Below are 22,474 nucleotides of genomic sequence, written 5' to 3'. Positions count from 1 at the left end.
TTCAAATCCCGGTTCCCAGACCTTGCCTCGCTCGCAAGGAAATACCTGTCAGCCCCTTGCACCAGCATAGACAGTGAACGTTTGTTTTCTGCGGCTGCAAATGTTATTGATGAACAAAGAAACAGAATTGGGTGTGAGAAGGCAGAGATGCTTCTTTTTATCAAAACAAATCTCCCACTGATGCCCTCACATAACAAATAGAAAAGACAAAGTAGAGATTAGACAAAGTGACAAGTGAAAAGATGTACTTTGGAGGAGGGTAAGAAATGTTGAGTAGTGGAAATTGGAAATCGTTTTAAGTTGTTCTTTTTTTTATTTTAAACTAGAAAATTTCAGAGGAATCTCTACGATGCCCTATGCAGTTAAAGCAGTAATATTTCTATACACACCTTTTGTTGAGGATGCACTTTGTTTGTTTTTTGTAGTTGAGGTTGACAGATGTCAATGCATTTAATTTATTATATATTTGAAAAACCTTTGACTTAAAAACTACACAAATACCTACCTCATCCTCACGTACTAAAGGTTGAATAGATGTATTCCTTTGTTATGCAAAAATACTTGAATATGATGCAGATAAACCAGTCATAGTTCTGTTAAACCCTTTGCTTGAGGGATGCAGAGTTGATTTTCTGCATTAATATGTAAAATGTCTTTTGCTGCTGTTCTTTTTTAATCTATAGCAACTGACCACAGGCCTTAAGATTACGTTTTGAAAAGCCTATACTAAGATGCACGTAAATTCACTGTGTGCAATCACAGTAGATTTCATTTGTATTTAATTTTTGTTTCAACTACTTGACTATGTGTGTGATATGACACATCCCAAGTGTATCCAATAGTTTTTATTGTTTATGAAGTATTGTGGTGCCTTACTCATACAAAAAATAAATGAACATTTGAAGAGCCAGGACTGTTATTTGCTGTTATAGTTAAACCAGAGCTACTAAAATATTAGTTTTTCATCACTCTTACATTTTTTATTTTCCTAGGTGCACAAACTGCAGATTATATAAAGATTATATTAAATATAAAAATATGAACTTATCGGTTATCGGTATCGGTATCGGCCACGAGAAGCAGTTAATTATCGGTTATCGGTATCGGTTTGAATTTTTCATATCGTGCATCCCTAATATTGGCACAATGGAAGAAACTCCAAAAGTCAAGGAGTTGAGAGCAAAGTTGTTGAACAAGCCGTAAAAAGTTCAAGCAGCAAAAATGTTGAGATGTTTCCTCTGTGCGTCATCCTTTGGTACAGCCTTACTTTTATTCAGGCACCTCAAACTAATGCATGGAATCTATCCTGGGAACAATCTGAGGCTAAAATGTGGTCAAATAGGATGTTGCTTGCAATTCTCTAGTTATTCTGGGTTTAGAAGACATCTCATAAAGATACATGCGCATATTGTCAACACATGTGCAACAGAGGAGACCCATTCCAACCATGCCATTCAAGAGCACAATAATCCTCTGTGCCTAAATGATGAAACACCTTCCACTTCATCTCAGCACCAAAATATTGAAGCAGGCCCTTCAGTGTCAACGGGCAGCAAAGATATGTGTGCATCAATTATTGCCAAGCTTTTAGGAAGCGGTGTACCAAATACTGTAGTGCTTTCTACCATCGAGAATTTAGAGGACTTTGTGGGAGACTTACAGTCTAATATTCAGGACCATGTACTAAACTTACTACCTGCCGGCAGTCCTGCGAGATCAGCCATAGAAGAGTTATTTAAAGGTATTGACAACCCTTTTAGCCACTTGAATTCTGACAGTAAATGGAAGAAATATTTCACAGAAAAATGGGATATTGTACCAGTTGAAAAGCGTCTAGGTATAAGGTTTGATACCAGACGAAATAGCAAAAGTGGAACCTATGAGCAAGTTCCAATCATTGACAAATTCATATATATTCCCATACTCAAAACACTCCAGTTCATCTTCAAGAATGAAACTATTTCTGAGATGATGCAAACATCTACTCAGAGTGACAAATACGAGAACTTCTGTGATGGAAGCTACTTCAAAAGTCATCCCTTGTTTTCAAGTGACAAGTTTGCCCTCCAAATCCAGTTGTACTATGACGATGTTGAGTGTGCAAACCCACTAGGGTCAAAAAAAGGTATTCATAAAGTTGGCTGTCTTTACTTCATCCTCAGGAATCTTCCACCCAAGGTGAATTCTGCCTTAATGAATATTCATCTAGTATCATTGTTTCATGCACAAGATGCTAAGAAATACGGCATTGATGAAATTCTGAAACCCTTAGTAAGAGACTTGAAAATATTAGAGACAACTGGGGTTGCTCTTCCATTTGCTGAATTTCCTGTACGTGGCACTCTTGCACAAATTACTGGTGATAATTTGGGTATGCACAGCATTCTTGGATTCTTGGAGTCATTTAGTGCAAATGACTTCTGTAGACTTTGCCTAATTGATAAATCTTCAGCTCAGTCAGTTTTCTCAGAAGATGACCCACGTTTGACCATAAGATCACCAGTTCTCAATGATCAACATTATTCTTCTTTGGTAGATGATCCAACTTCTTCATTTGGCATCAACAGAAAGAGCATACTGAACACTTTGCAGTATTTCCATAATGCAGAAAATGATGCAGTTGACATCATGCATGACATTTTGGAAGGGGTTGGTCAATATGAGGTCAAACTTCTATTTGAATATTTGATTGAACATTTCATCTCCAAAGAAAGCCTCTTGAATAGGATTTATGCTTTTAATTATGGCTATGTGGAAAAGAAAAACAAGCCAACAAATGTAAAGCTTGACTGTGTCGGACATGGAATAGGGTTAAACGCATCACAAACACTGTGTTTGATCACCTTTGATATTTGGTGACCTGGTATCAGAGGATGATTTGCACTGGCGCTTGATGCTCTTGTTGCTGAACATAATAAACATTGTGTTCTCATACTCAATCACTGAAGGGATGACCGTGTATTTAAAGCACCTTATCATTGAACATCACCAGCTCTTCAAAGAACTGTACCCATCAAAGAACTTGATTCCAAAACATCATTTCATGGTCCACTATCCGAGGTGCATTCGAAAAATTGGACCCCTCATTCATATCTGGACTATGACTAAGGCTATGGCTATGGCTGGACTATGGCTAAACACCATTTTTTTAAGGATGGTGTGAAAAACTTTTTAACAGTATCACTTGCAAGGAAACACCAGTTTGCAGTAGCCTATCATTGGGAATGCCTGACTTCAAAAGCAATTGAGTCTGGTCCAGTCAAAATGTGTTTTCTTGAAACACTAGAGTGTACAGAGCATGTGTCTACATATCTTCACATTGATTCACAAGCCACTGTCAACCTGACAAACTGGGTAAAGTGTGAATATCGCGTTGGCCTCTTTGTTTGTACTGACACAAGAAAACACACCAGTCTTCAGCAAAATAACTTCTATCATTTTGCACAATGGTAAAGTGTTTTAGTTCTAAATGAACATGAAACTTGTTTCCATGACCATTTCCATGCTTTCCAAGTTAGTGAAAACATCCCCAGGAAGATACTGGTTCTAGAAAGGGAGAAATTAAGACATTTCAAAAGTTTGGATTCTCAAATGTCCTATGGGTGTGATTTTTATTTTGATGTTGTGTCAGAGGGCTGTATTATTTAATCTGTTGGCCTAAAATGCCTAAAATGTTGGCCAAACTGAATGTATTGAATTCATGTTTTACGTTCTTGTACATGTTTTCGTGCTTTAACAGCACGTTTAACATTCTATTTCATGTTAACATAATCCTGCATTACAGAGAAGTTTGCTTTCAGAATCCTAACAGACTGCTGTACATTTACATTTAAGGTTGTTTTAAAAATGATCACACTTGCACTTTCCTCAGAAAAGTTTATGCAGCACAGAGGGATGTGGTATGGTATATTTTTTTCCAGTTTTGCTGAAATATGCAAATTTATTTTTTTACTACATATTTTTTATTTGTGATTTCCATTTGACCACACAATTTCCTAACTGTTAAGCTGCCATTGTAGCTGTTTATTTTAAATGTGTATGCTGTTACATGTTTACACTGTTACTGAAGAAAGCTTTTACTCCAAATGTAACTTGTTACAAAAGTTAATATTCATGAAGCAAGGAGTTGTGAACACACTTTCTGGATGTGTTCAAATAAAGGCATTGAAGTAATTTATGTGTTTTTTGTATTAATTTTCATCTAACAAACATTTTTTGTGATTTTATATATTAACTCTGTAAGTGTTCAATAAAACAATTTCACTGTTAACACTGTGAAAGAGTTCACCTAAAATGAACTCTCAATGAGAGTGCTTTTTCCTCTTAATGGGAGTAGTGTTTTAACTCCCAGAGGAGTTCAGTTTTAACTCCTAAAAAGAGTTGAAAGATCAACTCCCGGAAAAGAGTAACTTTAACTATGCCCTAGAGTTTATTCGATGGTCTCACATGTACACTCAAATTGAGTTGATTTTAACTCAGAGAGTTTATTCCAAAGGGCCGAATTTGCTGTGCAGGGTTATTCAGACTCACAGGACTGAGAGCTGAGAACTGAGCAAATATACAGAACATGTGAGCTCAGAGGGTTATCATTTTCACACAGCTGCACACTAACCTGAGAGTTTCCAGTCTGCAGTGTGGAGTTTTTAGACCGGCAGACAGAAGAGTCACTCCTGAATCCTGCAGGTTGTTGTTACTCAGGTCCAGCTCTCTCAGAGAAGAGGACTGGGAGCTGAGGACTGAGGACAGAGCCTCACAGCTTCTCTCTGACAGGTTACAGCCACTCAGCCTGAAAAGGATCTTCACTCAGTTAATTACAAATCAAATATAGAAAGTCAATGAAATCTTTTTGGATAAACTTGTTAAATCTGTTTAATCCTGACCTGAGAGTTTCCAGTGTAAGGTTTGGCCCAGCAGACAGCAGCTTAACTCCTGGATCCTGCAGGTTGTTGTGACTCAGGTCCAGCTCTCTCAGAGAAGAGGACTGGGAGCTGAGGACTGAGGACAGAGCCTCACAGCTTCTCTCTGACAGTTTACAGCCACTCAGCCTGAAGAGGAATCAACAGCACATAAAAGGAAACAATTACAAGAAATAGTTGTTTTTTCTCAATAAAGTAAAACTACATTTAACATGGAGAATGATGTGTTCACGTACAGAGCTTTGTTGGAGGCTTTGACCACTGGCAGCAGCCTCAGAAGAGCCTCCTCATTACAGGAAATACAGCCGACCAGTTCTCAGCACACTCCTGCTGTGATTTTAATATAAATCCTCACAATGTTGAGTTTTTAACGCAGTCTTTTAATGGTCATTGCTCCACGTTACTGGACAAAGAGGCACCTTTAAAGGTTAGGACTCGGGCTACCTGCAACAGTTGTCAGTGGATAACAGAGGCTGTCTGCTGCCTGAGACCACACTGTCACAGGTCTGAACGTCTGTGGAAGTGCATCGCCTACATCTTAAAGATCTCCGGCGTTCTTTTAAAGAAGCAGTACAGGAAGCCTGGACGGCTTATTTTGCTGACCTGATTTCTTCATCAAAAAGAAATCCCAACGTTTCATAACTATTTAAAACATTGTTTCACCAGCGCTCTCCACATTACCATGTTTCACTGTTGATGACTGCAATACCTTCCTTTCCTTCTGTGTTGATAAAGTAATGACTATTAGGTCCAATATGCATCATAACTCTCATCCACTTCATGCTAGCTCCTCTCTTATTCCTACCGTCTTGAGCTCTTTCTATCCGATCATCTCACAGGATCACAACATTGGGCCCCTTTCCTCTGCTGTTGGCTTTAGCCCACGTCATTTAGGAGTAATAGTTGATAAATCATCATCTTTTGACAGCCATGTTAAGCAGGTAACCAGATCATGTTACGTCCACCTAAGAAATATAAGTAAACTGAGAACTTTAGTTTCAACTGTAGTTTCACCTCGACGACTGCCACACACTCCTCTCGTCACTCAGCAAGTCTGCGCTTAATCGCCTGCAGTCAACACAGAATGCTGCTGCAAGACTCCTCACCAGGTCTCACATTACCCCCATCCTCACCATGGAGAGGATGTCGAGGACACTGTAAGATGTCTCCAGCCTGAGATGTTGCTCTCTTGGAGAAGGTGTAAGACAGATCAGGTAATCTTATGCCAATGATCTTACTGGCAACTCTTATGATCCATTGTAACCTGTTTCTGTCCCCTAATGACAGGTTACCAAACCAGGAGATTATGGCAAAGGTGAGGACAGACTCTACCATGGAGGAGTAGAAAAGATTCATCAGTCTGCTGCACACCCCAAACCAGTTAAGTTGACGGAGAAAGTGCAGTCTCTGCTGTGGCTTTTTGCAGACTGCGTCTGTGTTTTCTTTAAATGTTAGCTTGTTGTCGATAACAACACCCAGGGACTTGTAACACTGGACTTGGTCAACCATCTCACCCTTAATTGCTGTTTTAATTGGTGTATTAGGCTGCCTTCTCAAATCAATGCACGTCTTTAGTTTTACGTACATTTAATTTTAAAAAAGAGTTATCACGCCACTCTATAAAATCGTCCACCATTGGGCCACATGCTATTTCCCTTCCTTGTAACAGGCTCACTATGACTGTATCATCTGCAAACTTCAGAATGTGTCTTCCTGGCTGGGAACTTCTGCAGCTGTCAGTGTAAAAAATGTACCAGATTGGTGAAAGGACACAGCCCTGTGGCGAACCAGTGGAGGAGAACAATGTGTCCGACAAAGAGCCATTAATCCTGACACACTGGGATCTGTCCACAAGAAAGTCTAAAATCCATCCAACAATGCCAGGACACAGATTCAAATCATTTAGCAGTTTGTTGGCTAAAATGTGGGGCTGACTTGTGTTAAAAGCAGAAGATAAATCTAAAAATAACAGGTGTGCATGTGTCCCTGGACCTTCAAGGTGTTTAAAAAGTAAATGAAGAAGGGTAAGAACAGCATCATCAACCCCTTTTTTACTCCTATAGGCAAACTGTAGAGGATCCAATGAGTCCTCCACAACTCCAACTAGCTCTCTCTTGATGAGCTTTTCAAAAACCTTCATAACTAGCAAAGTCAGGGCCACAGGTCTAAAATCACTAATGCCCTTAGGGGACTTTTTCTTAGCCACTGGTACTATTGTGGACTTCTTCCACAGAGTAGGAACCTTTTGTTGCTCTAAGCAACACTTTAATATGTGCTGAAAAATAGGGGGTAATTGATCTGCGCAGTGTTTGAGAAGATGACCAGATATATTGTCAGGGCCGGGGCTCTTGTTGGTCTTGGTTTTACGGAGTATGTTCCTGACATCTTGTACACCCAATTCAAGCTGTGGAGTGGAGGAGGTTTCTAATTCTATCTGATCAGCTTGTTCTTTAAAATCTTTTGTATCAAACCTGAGATAAAAACGATTAAAATGAGCAGCTAGCCCCTTGTCTGATTTAAAACCATCCATTTTAATATTCATATTACCTTTTTTTTGTGCCTGTCATGACTGACATGCCATTCCAGAAACTTTTTAGATCATTACCTTTAAATTTGTCCTCAATTTTATCCATATAACTGAATTGAGCTTTTTGAATCTCTGCCCTAACCAGTCTTTTTACCTCCCTGTTCTCTTCAACACTGCTATTTTTAAAGAGGTTATGTTTCTTCATTGTTATTTCTTTCAAGGACTTAGTGATCCATGGCTTATTGTTTGGATAAAGTTTAACCTGACGTGTGGGAATACAAGACTCTTCACAGAACCAAATGTAGCTACACACATTCAAAATAAGTTCACTTATGTCCAGAGTATTTACTGGCTCACGGTGAGGAAACTAAGTCACCCTTACCTGTCAACTCGCTCAGGTCAAAAAATCTTAACCTTTAGTTGCCTTCATTGGACAGGACAGTGGATAGAGTCGGGAATGATGGAAGAGAGACCGGGGAGGACATGAAGCAAAGGGCCGAAGGTCGGAGTCGAACCCAGGGCCTCTGCGTCGAGTAGTGTGCCTCTATACATGGGGCGCGTCTTAATGGCGGAGCTACACCGGCGCCACATACGGTTGTCACCTTGTGAAAGATTATTTTCTGACTTTCATTAACAGGATATGAAGACAAAGCATGGGTAGAGAGGGTCCGTCATGATGGCCTCTGCTGTGGATAACGTTCTGCTGACTTAGTTTCTCTGTGACCTCCAGAGAACATTGGGGCAGTTTGCAGAGTATGAAGCTGTGGGATAGAGGGTCAGTACCTTCAAGTCTGTGGGCAAAGTACTCGGGGAGGAGTGAAGGTAAGAAGGAGCCAGAGATCAACACAGATTGCTTTGTCATCAGCAGTGATGCAGCTACTGTACTGGACTGTTCAGTCTGAAGGAAAGGCTCTTTATAAGTTTATAAATGTTCCAATCATCATCTCTGCTTTATTACAGTCGTCGTTGGGATTCTTCTCTTTGGACCACACATGATGGAGTCCAGATGAACATAACTCAGACTGTCTTAGACCAGCATTTATATATCCAAGTCAAGTTACTGAGCCGTGAACATAAACACAATACTGGTGACAAGATCCTTTGTCAGCTGACCCCTTCAGTGTGATATTAAAGCCATTTTAATTACAGGGTTATTCAGACTCACAGGACTGAGAGCTGAGAACTGAGCAAATATACAGAACATGTGAGCTCAGAGGGTTATCATTTTCACACAGCTGCACACTAACCTGACAGTTTCCAGTCTGCAGTGTGGAGTTTTTAGACCGGCAGACAGAAGAGTCACTCCTGGATCCTGCAGGTTGTTGTGACTCAGGTCCAGCTCTCTCAGAGAAGAGGACTGGGAGCTGAGGACTGAGGACAGAGCCTCACAGCTTCTCTCTGACAGGTTACAGCCACTCAGCCTGAAGAGGAATCAACAGTACATAAAAGGAAACAATGACAAGAGATAGTTGTTTTTTCTGAATCAAGTAAAACTACATTTAACATGGAGAATGATGTGTTCACGTACAGAGCTTTGTTGGAGGCTTTGACCACTGGCAGCAGCCTCAGAAGAGCCTCCTCTGAAGCAGAGTACTTCTTCAGGTCAAACACGTCCAGATCTTTTTCTGATGACAGTAAGATGAAGACCAGAGCTGACCACTGAGCAGGAGACAGTTTCTCTGTGGAGAGACGTCCTGATCTCAGGGACTGTTGGATCTGCTCCACTAGAGAACTATCATTCAGTTCATTCAGACAGTGGAACAGATTGATGCTTTTCTCTGCAGACAGATTCTCACTGATCTTTGTCCCAATGTACTTGACTGTTTTCTTTTTGGTCTGTGAACCACTTCCTGTCTGTGTCAGCAGACCTCTCAGGAGACTCTGATTGGTTTCTAGTGAAAGACCGAGGAGGAAGCGGAGGAACAAGTCCAAGTGTCCGTTTGGACTCTGTAAGGCCTGGTCCACAGCACTCTGATAGAAACCTGTTGTTTCTCTGAACACTTGAGACCACCAGGTTGTTTGTTCTCCTGACAGCAGATTGACACCAGAGTTGATGAACGTCAGATGGACATGAAGAGCAGCCAGAAACTCCTGAACGCTCAGATGGACGAAGCAGAACACCGTGTCCTGGTACAGTCCTCTCTCCTCTTTAAAGACCTGTGTGAACACTCCTGAGTACACTGAGGCTGCTCTGATATCGATGCCACACTCTGTCAGGTCTGACTCATAGAAGATCAGGTTTCCTTTCTGCAGCTGCTCAAAAGACAGTTTTCCCAGAGACTCAATCATCTTCCTGCTCTCTGGACTCCAGTGTTGATCTGTCTCAGCTCCTCCATCATACTTGATGTTCTTCAGTTTGGTCTGAACCACCAGGAAGTGGATGTACATCTCAGTCAGGGTCTTGGGCAGCTCTCCTCCCTCTCTGGTCTTCAACACGTCCTCCAGAACTGTAGCAGTGATCCAGCAGAAGACTGGGATGTGGCACATGATGTGGAGGCTTCGGGATGTCTTGATGTGGGAGATGATTCTGCGGGCCTGCTTCTTATCTCTGAATCTCTTCCTGAAGTACTCCTCCTTCTGAGGGTCAGTGAACCCTCTGACCTCTGTCATCATGTCAACACACTCAGGAGGGATCTGATTGGCTGCTGCAGGTCGTGTGGTTATCCAGAGGCGAGCAGAGGGAAGGAGTTTCCCTCTGATGAGGTTTGTCAGCAGCACATCCACTGAGCTGGACTCTGTGACATCAGTCAGGATCTCATTGTTGTGGAAGTCCAGAGGAAGTCGACACTCATCCAGACCGTCAAAGATGAACACAACCTGGAACTCTTCAAACCTGCAGATTCCTGCTTCTTTGGTTTCAGTGAAGAAGTGATGAACAAGTTCCACCAAGCTGAACTTCTTCTCTTTCAGCACATTCAGCTCTCTGAAGGTGAAGGGAAACATGAACTGTATGTCCTGGTTGGCTTTGTCTTCAGCCCAGTCCAGAGTGAACTTCTGTGTTAAGACTGTTTTCCCAATGCCAGCCACTCCCTTTGTCATCACTGTTCTGATTGGTCCATCTCTTCCAGGTGAGGCTTTAAAGATGTCTTCTTGTCTGATGGTTGTTTCTGGTCTGTCTGGTTTCCTGGATGCTGATTCGATCTGTCTGACCTCATGTTCATCATTGACCTCTCCAGTCCCTCCCTCTGTGATGTAGAGCTCTGTGTAGATCTGATTCAGAAGGGTTGGGTTTCCTGCTTTAGCGATCCCCTCAAACACACACTGGAACTTCTCCTTCAGGTTAGACTTCAGTTTCTGTCGGCACTCTGCAGCAGCAGCTCCTGAATAAACAAACAACAAATGATATCAAAGAGTGGATCCTGAAGAAAATCTCAACATTCAAGTGTGGCTTTAGAGTTTTTCCTTCTGCATCAGTTTTATTAAAGCATTTAGTGGATGACAAACAAGCTCTGATCTGATATAGATGTGTGTATCATATTTACTAAGTTTAGAAATGTAAACCTGCATTTCCTCTTTCCATCATGTTAAACCTGATTAAATCCTCTTACTGCTCTGCAGACAGTCAGCCAGCTCCTCCTGATTTATTCTCCTCAGGAAGTGCAGAGTGATCTTCACAAATGCATCTCTGCTGCTCCTCTGATCTTCATCATCACCATCCAACACCTCCTCCTCCCTCTGACTCTCTAAGCATGCTGGGTAATCTGAACTCAGAACCCTCTGGACTCTCTTCAGCTCGTTCTTCACAAATGTGACAATGTTCTCCTCCAGCAGCTGGAACAGAATCAGACTCTGAACATGAATATAAAGTGGTAGAACACAACATGTGATCCATCAGTCAGTCTGAAGGCCTGCTGCTCAAACAGAACAGCATGGAGACTGAATGATGGTTTGGCATTTAGCCTGTAGTTAATGTAGTTCATTGTAAACAGTGTGTTGTACACACCTTAAATGTGGAGTCCAGGTCTGTCTGATGCTGCTGGGCTGACTGATCACTGTGAACCTCTGAGCTCTGCTGAACTCTGTGGAGAAAACATCAAGTTTAAGGACAATTAATGACACAGCTGACTGATAGAGGGAGTGAGCTGTGGGGTCTGATCATGAGGGCTGGGTCAGTGGGAGGAGGGTGTCCAATGTTAAAGGATGGAAAGATAGCATGAGAGCAAACCACTGATTATGATCACTAATGGTTTTATTCCCAAACTGCCAAGACATGTTTTGCCAGTGATGCAGAGGACAGAATGAAGGCAACCAAGAACTGTCAGGGTTGGGAGTACAGAAACCCACCCCTCAAGCAGTGGTGGGTAGAGTAACCAGAAACGGTACTCAAGTAAAAGTACTCTTACTTTATAATTATATTTACTCAAGTAGGAGTAAAAGTAGCTTTAGAAATAACTACTTAAGTAAGAGTAAGAAAGTATCACATAAACAAACTACTCAAGCAGTGAGTAACTTCATTAGATACAATTCATTACATCAATATGTTGTAACACAAGATAAGACGATGTGCACATTCAGAAGTTAAATCATATTCAGATTAAATGAAATCTTACCATGCATTGTCCAAACTCTTCTGTCAGTAACTGGCTAACGTTCACTTATTTTTAAAACATCTTTTATAACCGTAACAATATTCCATAAATGTTTTTCAACATCGCTGATATGATTTGTTTTTGGTCATTTGGTCGGCGGTCATTTGACCCAGATAGTTTGCTTTGACATACTTGTCATTAAACTGATATAGCCGACTAAAATGTTTCTTTGCAAACCAAAAAAAAACACGTGCAGGCCTGAATATTACTCAGCCCTTCTCCTGTGTGTTTGTCTCCATCACTGCCAGAAAGAAATGATGGTGTCTCATGAATGTTTGCTTCAATGACAAACAGTGTGCACCAGAAACACGAGGCGGCTCACCGTGCCCCTCTTCTCCTCTATGCTCTGTGGTTAGCTCTTGATAAGTTGCTAACTGGTGTTTGCAGACGACACTGATGATGGTTAACTTAGTAGAGGTTGGTTGCGTTAGCGTATTCACTAGAAACCAGTAGCAGAGACGTCGCAGGCATCTGCTAAGGGATTAGACAGTGGTGTCGTTGTCAGATGGAAGTACCGCTGTCCGCTTCACAGACACGTCCGCGTATGTGGTGAAGTCATTAACCGATCCTTAACAGTTGTACTTCGGAGTGGCGGGGGCTTCATTTCCAACCCTGGTGTCAATAAAAGTAGCAAGACATGTGTAGCCCAATGTAACAGAGTAGAAGTACATATTTTTTATCGCAAATTTACCAGAGTAACAGTAAAAAGTATTCTACGAAAAACAAGTACTCTTAGAAGTACAATTATTTGAAAAAATTACTCAAGTACATGAAACGGATTCAGTGTAACACGTTACTACCCACTACTGCACACAACGGATGGATGGATGGACCCAAATACAAATCCTCTACGGAGCAGGGCAGACATACTTTGACCATGATTATTCCCCAGAGTTACAAAAGAAGAGAACGCAGGTGAGGGGTGTAATTAAACAATTAAAGCAGAAAAACATTAATGCCAAATGCATCTACCCGGCACAATTAAAGGACGTCCACTGAGTCTGGGGAAATAACCTACCCGAAGCTCTCAGTTGCCCCTCCAGGAACTTGATATTCAGGTCTGAGTGGACCAGAGGGAGAAGACGGAGAGGGAGCTGAGCTGCGGGGCTGAGTGACCCCACTGCATGCCCAGTTTAACTTCTTGGAGTTCAAAACTTTCAATGTTACGATGAGAATCCCAGGTTTTATTATAATGGACGGGACCTAAATATGAGCCGCTGAGTAGGGACCGCTCTGAGACCCAGACGACAGCAGTGCTGACACTGTCTATGTCCCCAATGGAGGAGCTGTCACTGTCTTCTGCCCAGGTTACACCAGGAGATGGTTTGTGTTTAGGTTACTGGTAACTGAACAAAATAATATCCCAAACCAGTTTGGTAGGCAGAAGCTCATTTTACGTAGCTTTTTCTACTTTGTTTGTTTTTCTCTGAGTTGTTGGATTATTTTATTTTAGAGGTCGACCGATTGATTGTTTTGGCCGATTAATCGGCCCCGATAAACTATAATCATCGGCGGATCTGGGCTCCGATAGTGGCCGATGGCTGTGCAGCCCCAGGCAGGGGCGTACCTCGCGTGCAGTCGCTTTTTTAATGAAGAACCTCGGTCTTGATATGTCAAAACCTTCTGCAATCAAGCAGTGTGATATTTTTACTTGAGGACGCAAGACTGGCACTAAAACAACTCCGCCAAGTCCACCGAGCAACACAGAAGCTAACATGGCTAACATAGCTGAAGTGTTAAAGGAGCTGAAATCACTCCAAGCGGACTTCGGAACAAAGTTGGACAATATCGACACCCGTCTGACTGATATGGCGAACTCAATGGCTGTGCTGGAAAGTAAAGTAAAAAGGGATGTTTCCACCAACGCAGCACATATTGAAGAAGCTGAAAGCCGCATACACGAGACCGAAAAAATACTTGAAAAGGCAGAAGCTGCTCTAGACTCGGCCACGAAGAGAATCTCATATCTCGAGTCTAAAACAGAAGATCTGGAGAACCGGGGCAGAAGTGAGAACCTCTGGCTTTTTGGTATAAGAGAAGGAGCTGAGGGCCAACAAACACTGCTCGACTTCATTAACGACATGTTACCGCGATGGCTAAGGCTGAACCCTAACAGATCGTTTACATTGGAGAGGGTGCACCGTACACTAGCATCGGGGAAGCCCAACCAAAACAGAGCGGTCCTGGTTCGCTTTTTAAAGTTCCAGGAGAAGGAGTTCGTCTATCGAGAGGCAAAGCGAAGATATTAAACATGACGGGGTCAAGTTATCATTTGCAGAGGATCTCTCGGCAGAGACTGTTTGCATCCGACGGGATTTAACCCGGAAACGAAGCTGTTTGTTGACATAAACGCCTTCCGTGGATTCCAGCATAACCCATGCAGGCTGAGAGTACTGCACGGAGGTAAGATCCATCTCTTCTCAACGCCACAGGAGGCTGAAAAGTTCTGCAAAAACATTCCACAAGCAACAGCAGCTACACGTGACCCGTGAACTCAAAATGATGCGGTACTGAAGACCACAACATAATATTAGGACTCCAACTGAGAAACAGCTAATTAGCTGTGACTATCAGGAGGTGTAGATGGGAGTCCAAGTACTTCAAAGTGAGCTGTTTAGAGTCGAGTTTCGAACACACACATATATATACCAGGTTCTTTCGTAAGTATATACATACCTTTTGCTGTTTTCAAGTGTGCTTATTTAAACACAACTCTGTGTAGTGCATATAATGGGTTGCTAATATTTACATATTTTGTAGCCGATGTTTGGTCCGGTATACATTTTCTTAATATGGTTGTACTGTATTACCGATATTTTATCATTCAAAAGGGAGAAATTACTAAGCCATTTTGAAAGTGTACGGTTGACGGACACTGGTTGATATTGAGGGCTTGGGTTGGGCTACGCTGACTAGTTGCTCCTCAAATTGTGGATCAGCGTCCCCCAAAGTTACTTAAGGGGAAAGATGTGCATTTCAGTTTGGGAAATGCTAAGATTGAGGGAGGGATTGTTCAGACTATTGTGTGTGTGTGTGTGTGTGTGTGTGTGTGTGTGTACACTTGCATTTTATTCATCATTATCATATTTTTTTTTTTTTTTTACAATTCCATAACTTCACCCCATGCTGAGATAGTGATTTATGGAGAAAACAAAACAGAAAAGTAGTTTGAACATTAATATTTCAAGCTGGAATGTCCGTGGAATGAGAAAACTAGCCAAAATGAAACAAGTATTAAAAAGGGTAAAATATCTTAAATCTAAAATAATATTCCTACAGGAATCACATTTAGTTTCCTCAGACATACATTATTTGATTAAAAGATGGCCAGGTCAAGTATTTCATGCTTGTTTTAGTAGTCATGCAAGGGGAGTTGTCATTCTCATACACAATTCAATACCATTTCAACTTTCAAAAACCATTCAAGACCCATCCGGAAGATATATTATTGTTCAAGGTAATATCCTGACACTAAAATTAAATCTTATAAATGTCTATGGCCCTAACGACGACAACCCATTGTTTTTTGAAAGACTATTTTTAACTGTGTCAGCTTTGGAAGGACTTTACATTATGGGAGGAGATTTTAATTGTGCCCTAGATCCAGTGTTAGATAGATCCACCCAAATAGATACAACTCATGTACAAACCAGGAAAACTCTGATTAATTATATAAAAGACCTAGGAATGATTGAAGTGTGGAGGACACAAAACCCAAACAGAAGGGAATACTCCTGTTACTCAAGCTCGTATAAAAGTCATTCACGCACTGATTATTTTTTAGTCTCTGTGGAATTCATGTCTAATGTCAAAAAATGCTGGTACAATAGTATTGTAATTAGTGATCATGCAGCAGTTTCTATGGAGATCCAATTAGGTAGGATTGAGCAATGCCCGAGAAGGTGGAGGTTACAAGTTTTTTTATTACAAGATCCAACCTTTGTTCAATTTGTGGAAAGTTGCATTGATAAATATTTAGAACTAAATAAAGGTGAAACCACGGCCAGCATTAGATGGGAGCATTTAAAGCTTACATAAGAGGTGAAATTATTAGTTACACAAGTTCTAAAACCAAACAACACAACCAAGAATTACAAGCACTAGAAAACCAGATTAAAAACGCAGAGACTGAAATTTATAATAACAATGACCCTGAAAAGTTACATAATCTGTCTATCATGAGAGCTCATTACGATAAATTAACAACTGACAGAGTAGCTAAAAGTCTAATGTGGATGAAACAAACATATTACGACCAAGGGGAAGAAGCAGGGAAATTGTTGGCCTGGAGAATAAAGAAAACGCAAGCTGAAAGAACAATTAATAGTATAAAGTCAACATCCGGCAATTTAACTGTAGAACCATCAGAGATAAATGACCATTTTAAAACTATTATAAATTACTATACAAATCTGAATATACAGGAAATATAGAGGCTCAAAAAACCTTCCTTGACCAGTTGCAATTTCAGACTCCATCAGATGATGATAACATAACATTGGATAGTCCATTAACAACAGCAGCAGACCTTTGTGAAGCTATAGGGGATATAAATATCGGTAAAGCACCCGGACCGGATGGATGACCTATAGAGTTTTATAAAACATTTAAAAAACAACTTTCAAGGCCACTTCTTGACATGTATGAAGAATCGTTTATTTTAGGAACGCTCCCACATTCACTAAGATTAGCAACAATAACCCTAATATTAAAACCAAACAAGCCCCCAACGGAATGCTCATCCTACAGGGGAATTAGTTTAATGGGATGTGACACAAAGATACTCTGCAAGGCACTTTCTAAAAGATGAGATAAATATCTCCCTAAATGATAATTGATGATCAACAAGGTTTCATACAAAAACGACAGGGATATCACAATATCAGACGGGTGTTAAATATATTGCATGAGCGACAGAATGCAAAAGATACAGCAATGCTATCAGTAGATGCATGTCAAGCATTTGATAGAATAGAATGGGGTTACCTTTTTGAAGTCCTTCCAAGATATGGGCAAGGTGAACTTTATCTCAACTGGATTCGATTAATATACACAAACCCAGCTGCACAAATCCTGACTAACAGTAACATCTCAAAGCCCTTTAGTTTACAGCGATCAACCAGACAGGGCTGCCCTCTGTCTCCACTGTTATTCACACTAGCAATTGAGCCTCTAGCCATGGCTGTAAGAGCACACGTAGGACTATCAGGCATTACAATTGGGGGGATAGACCATCGCATTTCTTTATTTGCAGATGATATAATATTTTTCCTGACAAATTTAAAAAATAGCATCCCTAATCTAATGACATTAATTGAAACATTTGGAGGGTTCTCTGGATATAAAATTAATAATTCAAAATCAGTATTAATGTTTCTTAATAAAGAGGAAAGACATAATCCCGTAGTAAATACTCCTTTTATGACAACTACTGAAGGTTTTAAATACCCAGGTGTTAAAATCACTCCTGAACTAGATGGAATAATCCCAGCAAATTATGACCCCCTGGTAGACAAGGTGACAGGAACATTGAACCGATGGTCCAGCTTGCCTATCTCCATGGTCTGACGAATTAATATATTAAAAATGACTATTTTACCTACATTTTTATATTATTCCAAACACTCCCATTGCCACTACCAAACATGTTCTACGATAAACTTAACAAAATATTCAGTCAATTCATTTGGAATGACAGACAGGCTAGACTCCGCCTTAAACTATTATACCTTCCTTATGAGAGGGGAGGGCTTCAACTCCCCAATCTTAGATGGTACTACATGGCTGCCCAGCTGACTTCAGCATCATATTACTTTTGCACCACGGCATCTCCAGCTTGGGTAAGCATTGAGCAAAAGTCCATTCCAGATCTTCCACTAAATGTATATCTATACTCTTCAGATACCAAGACATTGAAAAAAGTAACAAAAAATCCCTTTCTTAAAAATACAATTTCAGTTTGGCATGCTGCACACAGACATGTAGGTGATATGCCTGTACTGTCGCAATTTACTCCTATTTGGGGTAATAAGCAGTTTACACCTGGCAGAAAGCATGGAGGATTTGGGTCATGGTTTTTAAAAGGTATTCAGAAAATGAAGGACCTTTATGTAGATGGTGTTTTACTTTCTTTTAATCAATTATGTGAGAGATATCAAATCCCCAAAAACATTTCTTCAAATATTTACAGTTAAAAAGCTTCATTTCATCTAAATATGAACAGATTATGTATATTCCACCTTTATCAAAACTTGAGGAGATAACACTTGGAAATTTGGGAGGGAAGAGCCACCTATCTAAATATTACAGCATATTGGTGGCATACACAAAAGATTCAACACTTGATAAACTAAATCCTTGGAAAACTGATATACAGGAAGATATCGATGAGGCGGACTGGAATGAGGCTTGTTTAAAAGTGCAAAAGCAGACAATAAATACATGGTTTAAATTACTTCAATATAAATGGTCGATGAGAACGTACATAACCCCTGTCAAACTCCACCACATGTCTGATACTATTCCAGATGTCTGTACTAAATGTTCAAATGAGAAAGGCACTCTTTTTCACTGTCTATGGGAATGTCCAAAGATTCAAATTTTCTGGAAGGATGGTACAAAATGTTTATCAGAGATGTTTAACACCAGAATCCCCTTAAATGTCAAACTCTGTGTGCTTGGAATATATCCAGAGGACTTTATACAAACACAGAAGCGGACTAAAATTCTGGACTTTGGACTTCTACATGCCAGGAGAGCTATTGCTCTGTGTTGGAAGAGTATGGACGCTCCATCATTGAAAATGTGGATAAAGGAACTTACGAACTCTATCGGTCTGGAAAGACTAACTTACTTAAAGGCAAGCGGAGAGACTTTGTGCAGCTCTGGGAACCACACATGAACATAATAGAAACCTGGAATGTAAGCTTCACCTGAAACGAAATTGTAAAATGTAGCATCTAAATGTTTTTATTATTTATTTTATTTATTTTATCTTCTATATTATTATTATTATTATTATTGTTGTTGTTATTATATGTATATATGTGTGTATGCAGGAGTGTGCAATGTTGGCATTTTTGGTCTTCAACGGTCGAATTGTTATTGAACGTTGCTTTGTTGTAATGATATAATAAGAAAATGGCAATAAACATATTGGGGGGAGAAAAACTAATGGGATCATATGTGATCATTTGAGGGGCACTTTTGCTGAAAATATAAGTTTGCGTGAGCAACTCCCGAGGGTACTGTTAACAACTGTTAGGAAACCATGAAATGCCACTCGTACGTGGAGACCGTGAGAGGGGTGGGTGGGGGCTAAACCTTTGCTGTACCGGGGAACAGCTGACAAGTGGTCCGTGATTCATATTATATCTGACTCGTTTCAGTTTATTTCTCCCCTCAAAAGTTATCTCTGGAATATAACGTAACAATATCAGCTCTCCGCGATACAAGACAGGCAGGCAGGGAGGAAAATAAATCATTTAACTGTTACTTAGATTACTTACCAATGTGGCGTTCTCTCTTCTAAATAATCCAACCACGTAACGTCAACTGTCCATTCATGACATGAAATCACACTTTTAATGATCCTCCTCACTCCGGTAATGTGCACAAACACTAATAGTTTGTAAGAGTGGTATTTAAAAATGTAACGGGACGCGCAGCATCTGGCCTGATATACGCCACGGAGCGCATCGACATGTACACAGATCCAACATGTTTCCAACGATGTAATCCAGCAGATCACACTCAGGAAACTCTCCGTACTTATTATCAAAGTCCAAGTGGCAAAAACGGGTTTATTAAAAACCTGCGTTTGCATAAGGCTGCTGTAGGAGTAAAGCACGTCACGACGTCAACACAAACTGTTGTGAACAACAATGTGTAGGTAAAGTTAAAGGGAAAGTGCCAGAGACTGACACAGGGGCGATACATTCGCTTTCTATATAAGATTCTGATGGTAACTTCTTTGATGCTACTTGAGTTGTTTCTGCTGAATTAGTGTTTCTATTTTTTTTCTCCCAAATATGCCAGAAAGCTTCCGTGATGATAATAACCATTCATTTGTAACTTTAGTGAAACTTTACTTTATCAGAAAGGTTTTTATTAAACCAGCAACTTTAAGAAACAACTGCAGCATCATTTCAATTTAAAAAGGATTAATAAAGTGCAACTTTAATCATTCATGTAGATTGAAATAAATATTAGTTATCTATTTATCTATCTATCTATCTATCTATCTATCTATATATATACATTATCTATTTGATAGCCTATTTAGTAAATAGCTGTATTGAATTGATTGACATGTTTCTTGTTTCTTACATTAGACGGCAGCAACAAATTGAGTTAGATGTTCATCTGCAGATTATATTTTCTTTACTACTTATTTTATTTATGTAGGTATTCATTACTCTTTGAGATTCATGTTGTGTTCCAGATTTATGTTTTTATTTTGTTATTTATTTGACACAGACTTTCAGTTCAACAGTTATGTGTAAGGATGTGTAATAAAGATAAAGATTGTTCATTTAAAATAGTTTTTTTTTTTTTCGTGGGGTAGGGAGATATCGGCCGATTAATCGGCTACAGACTTTTTCCTTGTACAAACTATCGTTATTATGTCGACCTTTAAAAAATCTACTATCGGTCGACCTCTAGTTTATTTCACCTCGAGATTAACTCTGGGCCACTGTTATTTCTTCATACTTTAGTTTTACCTGACTTTATGTGCCTTCCTAGAAAGAAACTGAGAAGGGAGTACACTAAAATGTTTCAAACAACAAATACATGGATAGCCTAAACTGCATTAGTTAAACTGTTAAGGACATAAGCAGCCCAATTAAGAAAGTCAAGTTAAAAAGATGCAGTGGTCTATAGCAATGATCGAGGAGACAGAAAGGCAGTGGCCCCATGTCTAAGAAATGTACTACTCTTTTGGTAATGATGGATGTATTACGCTTGGTGGATGTCTGGCGTCACTTCCACCCCAGAGAAAAAAGTTTACTTTCGTGTCACAAGTTCATAGCAGCTATTGTAGGCTGGACAGGTTCTTGGTGGAACAGACACACGGGACTAGTGAAGGCAATATAGAACCCATTACTATTTCAGACCATTTATTTGGTAAACAAGAGACCAAGAATCCGTTTGAAAATCTTGATGTCAACAAAACAGAAAGGAGGTTTGGGTCTACCCAACCTAGAACTCTACTACTGGGCAGCTTCATGCAGCGGGGGCACGGGTAGTCACAGCTCTAGAGACTGGATGAGTTTCTATTGAACACAATTCCTTACCAGGAATATCACTATCTACCCTGCCAGTTCTCAGTGAACAGTCTCAGAAAAATAATCTGGATACATTGAAAGTCTGGATCTCATTTTAAAGCAGTTGAAGGGGGCTGTGGCTCTGTCATGGGCCATGCCCATACTAGGAGATGTAGAGTATCTGTCTGAACACGGCGCAGCAACAAAGAAAAAACAAATATCCCAAAAGGCTAATGTTCAGACACATCAGATAAAACTACATATTAAAGAACAACGGAAGATGACGCCTGGGAATACAAGTGTCCTGGATGTCACAGAGGGGTTGGAAGCCAGTTATGGAAAGAACTTGATTGGAAGGTGAAAATGAGGTTCTTTAGGACCCCACTAATAGCTTGTGTTTTTAAAAACAATTCTACCAATAAATGCTGGAGAAACTGAGATATGGTGGCTGACCATACCCATATACTGTGGGACTGCCTGACAATAAAGACATTTGGAGAAGTGTCGAAGAAGAGATTGAGTAAATCTTGGAAACAGACACCCCCCTGGACCGGCTGTTCAGTTAAAACACTTGTTAACTATGGACCAACGTTATATTCTGCACATTCTGTTGATGATCGCAAGAAAAGCTATTACTATTAATCGTATGAAGCCTAATCCTCCCTCACTTGACCAATGGTTACAAAAAGTCAAACATGTCGACACAATGGAGCACATGACTGTCCTGCTACAAGTGACGCTGCCTACCTTTAAAAGGAGACGGACAGCAGTTACTAACTACTTCAGTTTGGACTCTTCTGGTTTATTATTTCAATGTGAATTTCAGTAGATCTATATAGGTAGGTATGTATGTGTCAATTTATGTACGTGTGTGTGCATATGTATAATTACATGTATCTCTGTAGGGGTGTAGGTGTGCATGTGTACCTACAGTATGTATGTTTGTGTATGAATATACTTATAGGTCACAATGTGTAACTACTAAGCATATGCTCCCCCCGGTACGTTGTTGTTAGTAACTAAGTAACTTTTACTTTAAGTACATTTTAAACAAGCTACTTTTCACTTTGACTTGAGTACATTTTTAGACTGGTAATTTTGTACTTGTACTTAAGTAGGATTTCATTAAAGTAAGAGTATTTTTACTTGAGGACAATATTTCAGTTCTCTTTCCAA

The 22,474-nt window shown here is 40.1% G+C and overlaps 1 protein-coding gene across 1 annotated transcript in view; it reads right to left on the bottom strand.

Annotated features, from left to right (window-relative positions):
- Window positions 1–22,474, bottom strand: part of LOC138609469 (NACHT, LRR and PYD domains-containing protein 3-like) — a 94,502-nt gene that overhangs the window by 63,839 nt on the left and 8,189 nt on the right. The window contains exons 8-12 of the mRNA XM_069682104.1: window positions 11,387–11,462; window positions 10,992–11,214; window positions 8,972–10,763; window positions 8,691–8,864; window positions 4,613–4,786 (exon numbers count right to left, since the gene is read on the bottom strand). Coding sequence (XP_069538205.1) covers window positions 4,613–4,786; window positions 8,691–8,864; window positions 8,972–10,763; window positions 10,992–11,214; window positions 11,387–11,462 — 2,439 coding nt within the window. The remainder of the gene's footprint in view (window positions 1–4,612; window positions 4,787–8,690; window positions 8,865–8,971; window positions 10,764–10,991; window positions 11,215–11,386; window positions 11,463–22,474) is intronic.

This window comes from Semicossyphus pulcher, unplaced genomic scaffold (genome assembly GCF_022749685.1).
Source record: "Semicossyphus pulcher isolate SPU_LCO1_2020_fin unplaced genomic scaffold, fSemPul1.0.p SCAF_5, whole genome shotgun sequence".
In the NCBI taxonomy this organism is placed as follows: domain Eukaryota; kingdom Metazoa; phylum Chordata; class Actinopteri; order Labriformes; family Labridae; genus Semicossyphus; species Semicossyphus pulcher.
Note: the sequence above shows the minus strand (reverse complement) of the source record. Positions and strands in the feature narration are given on the sequence as shown.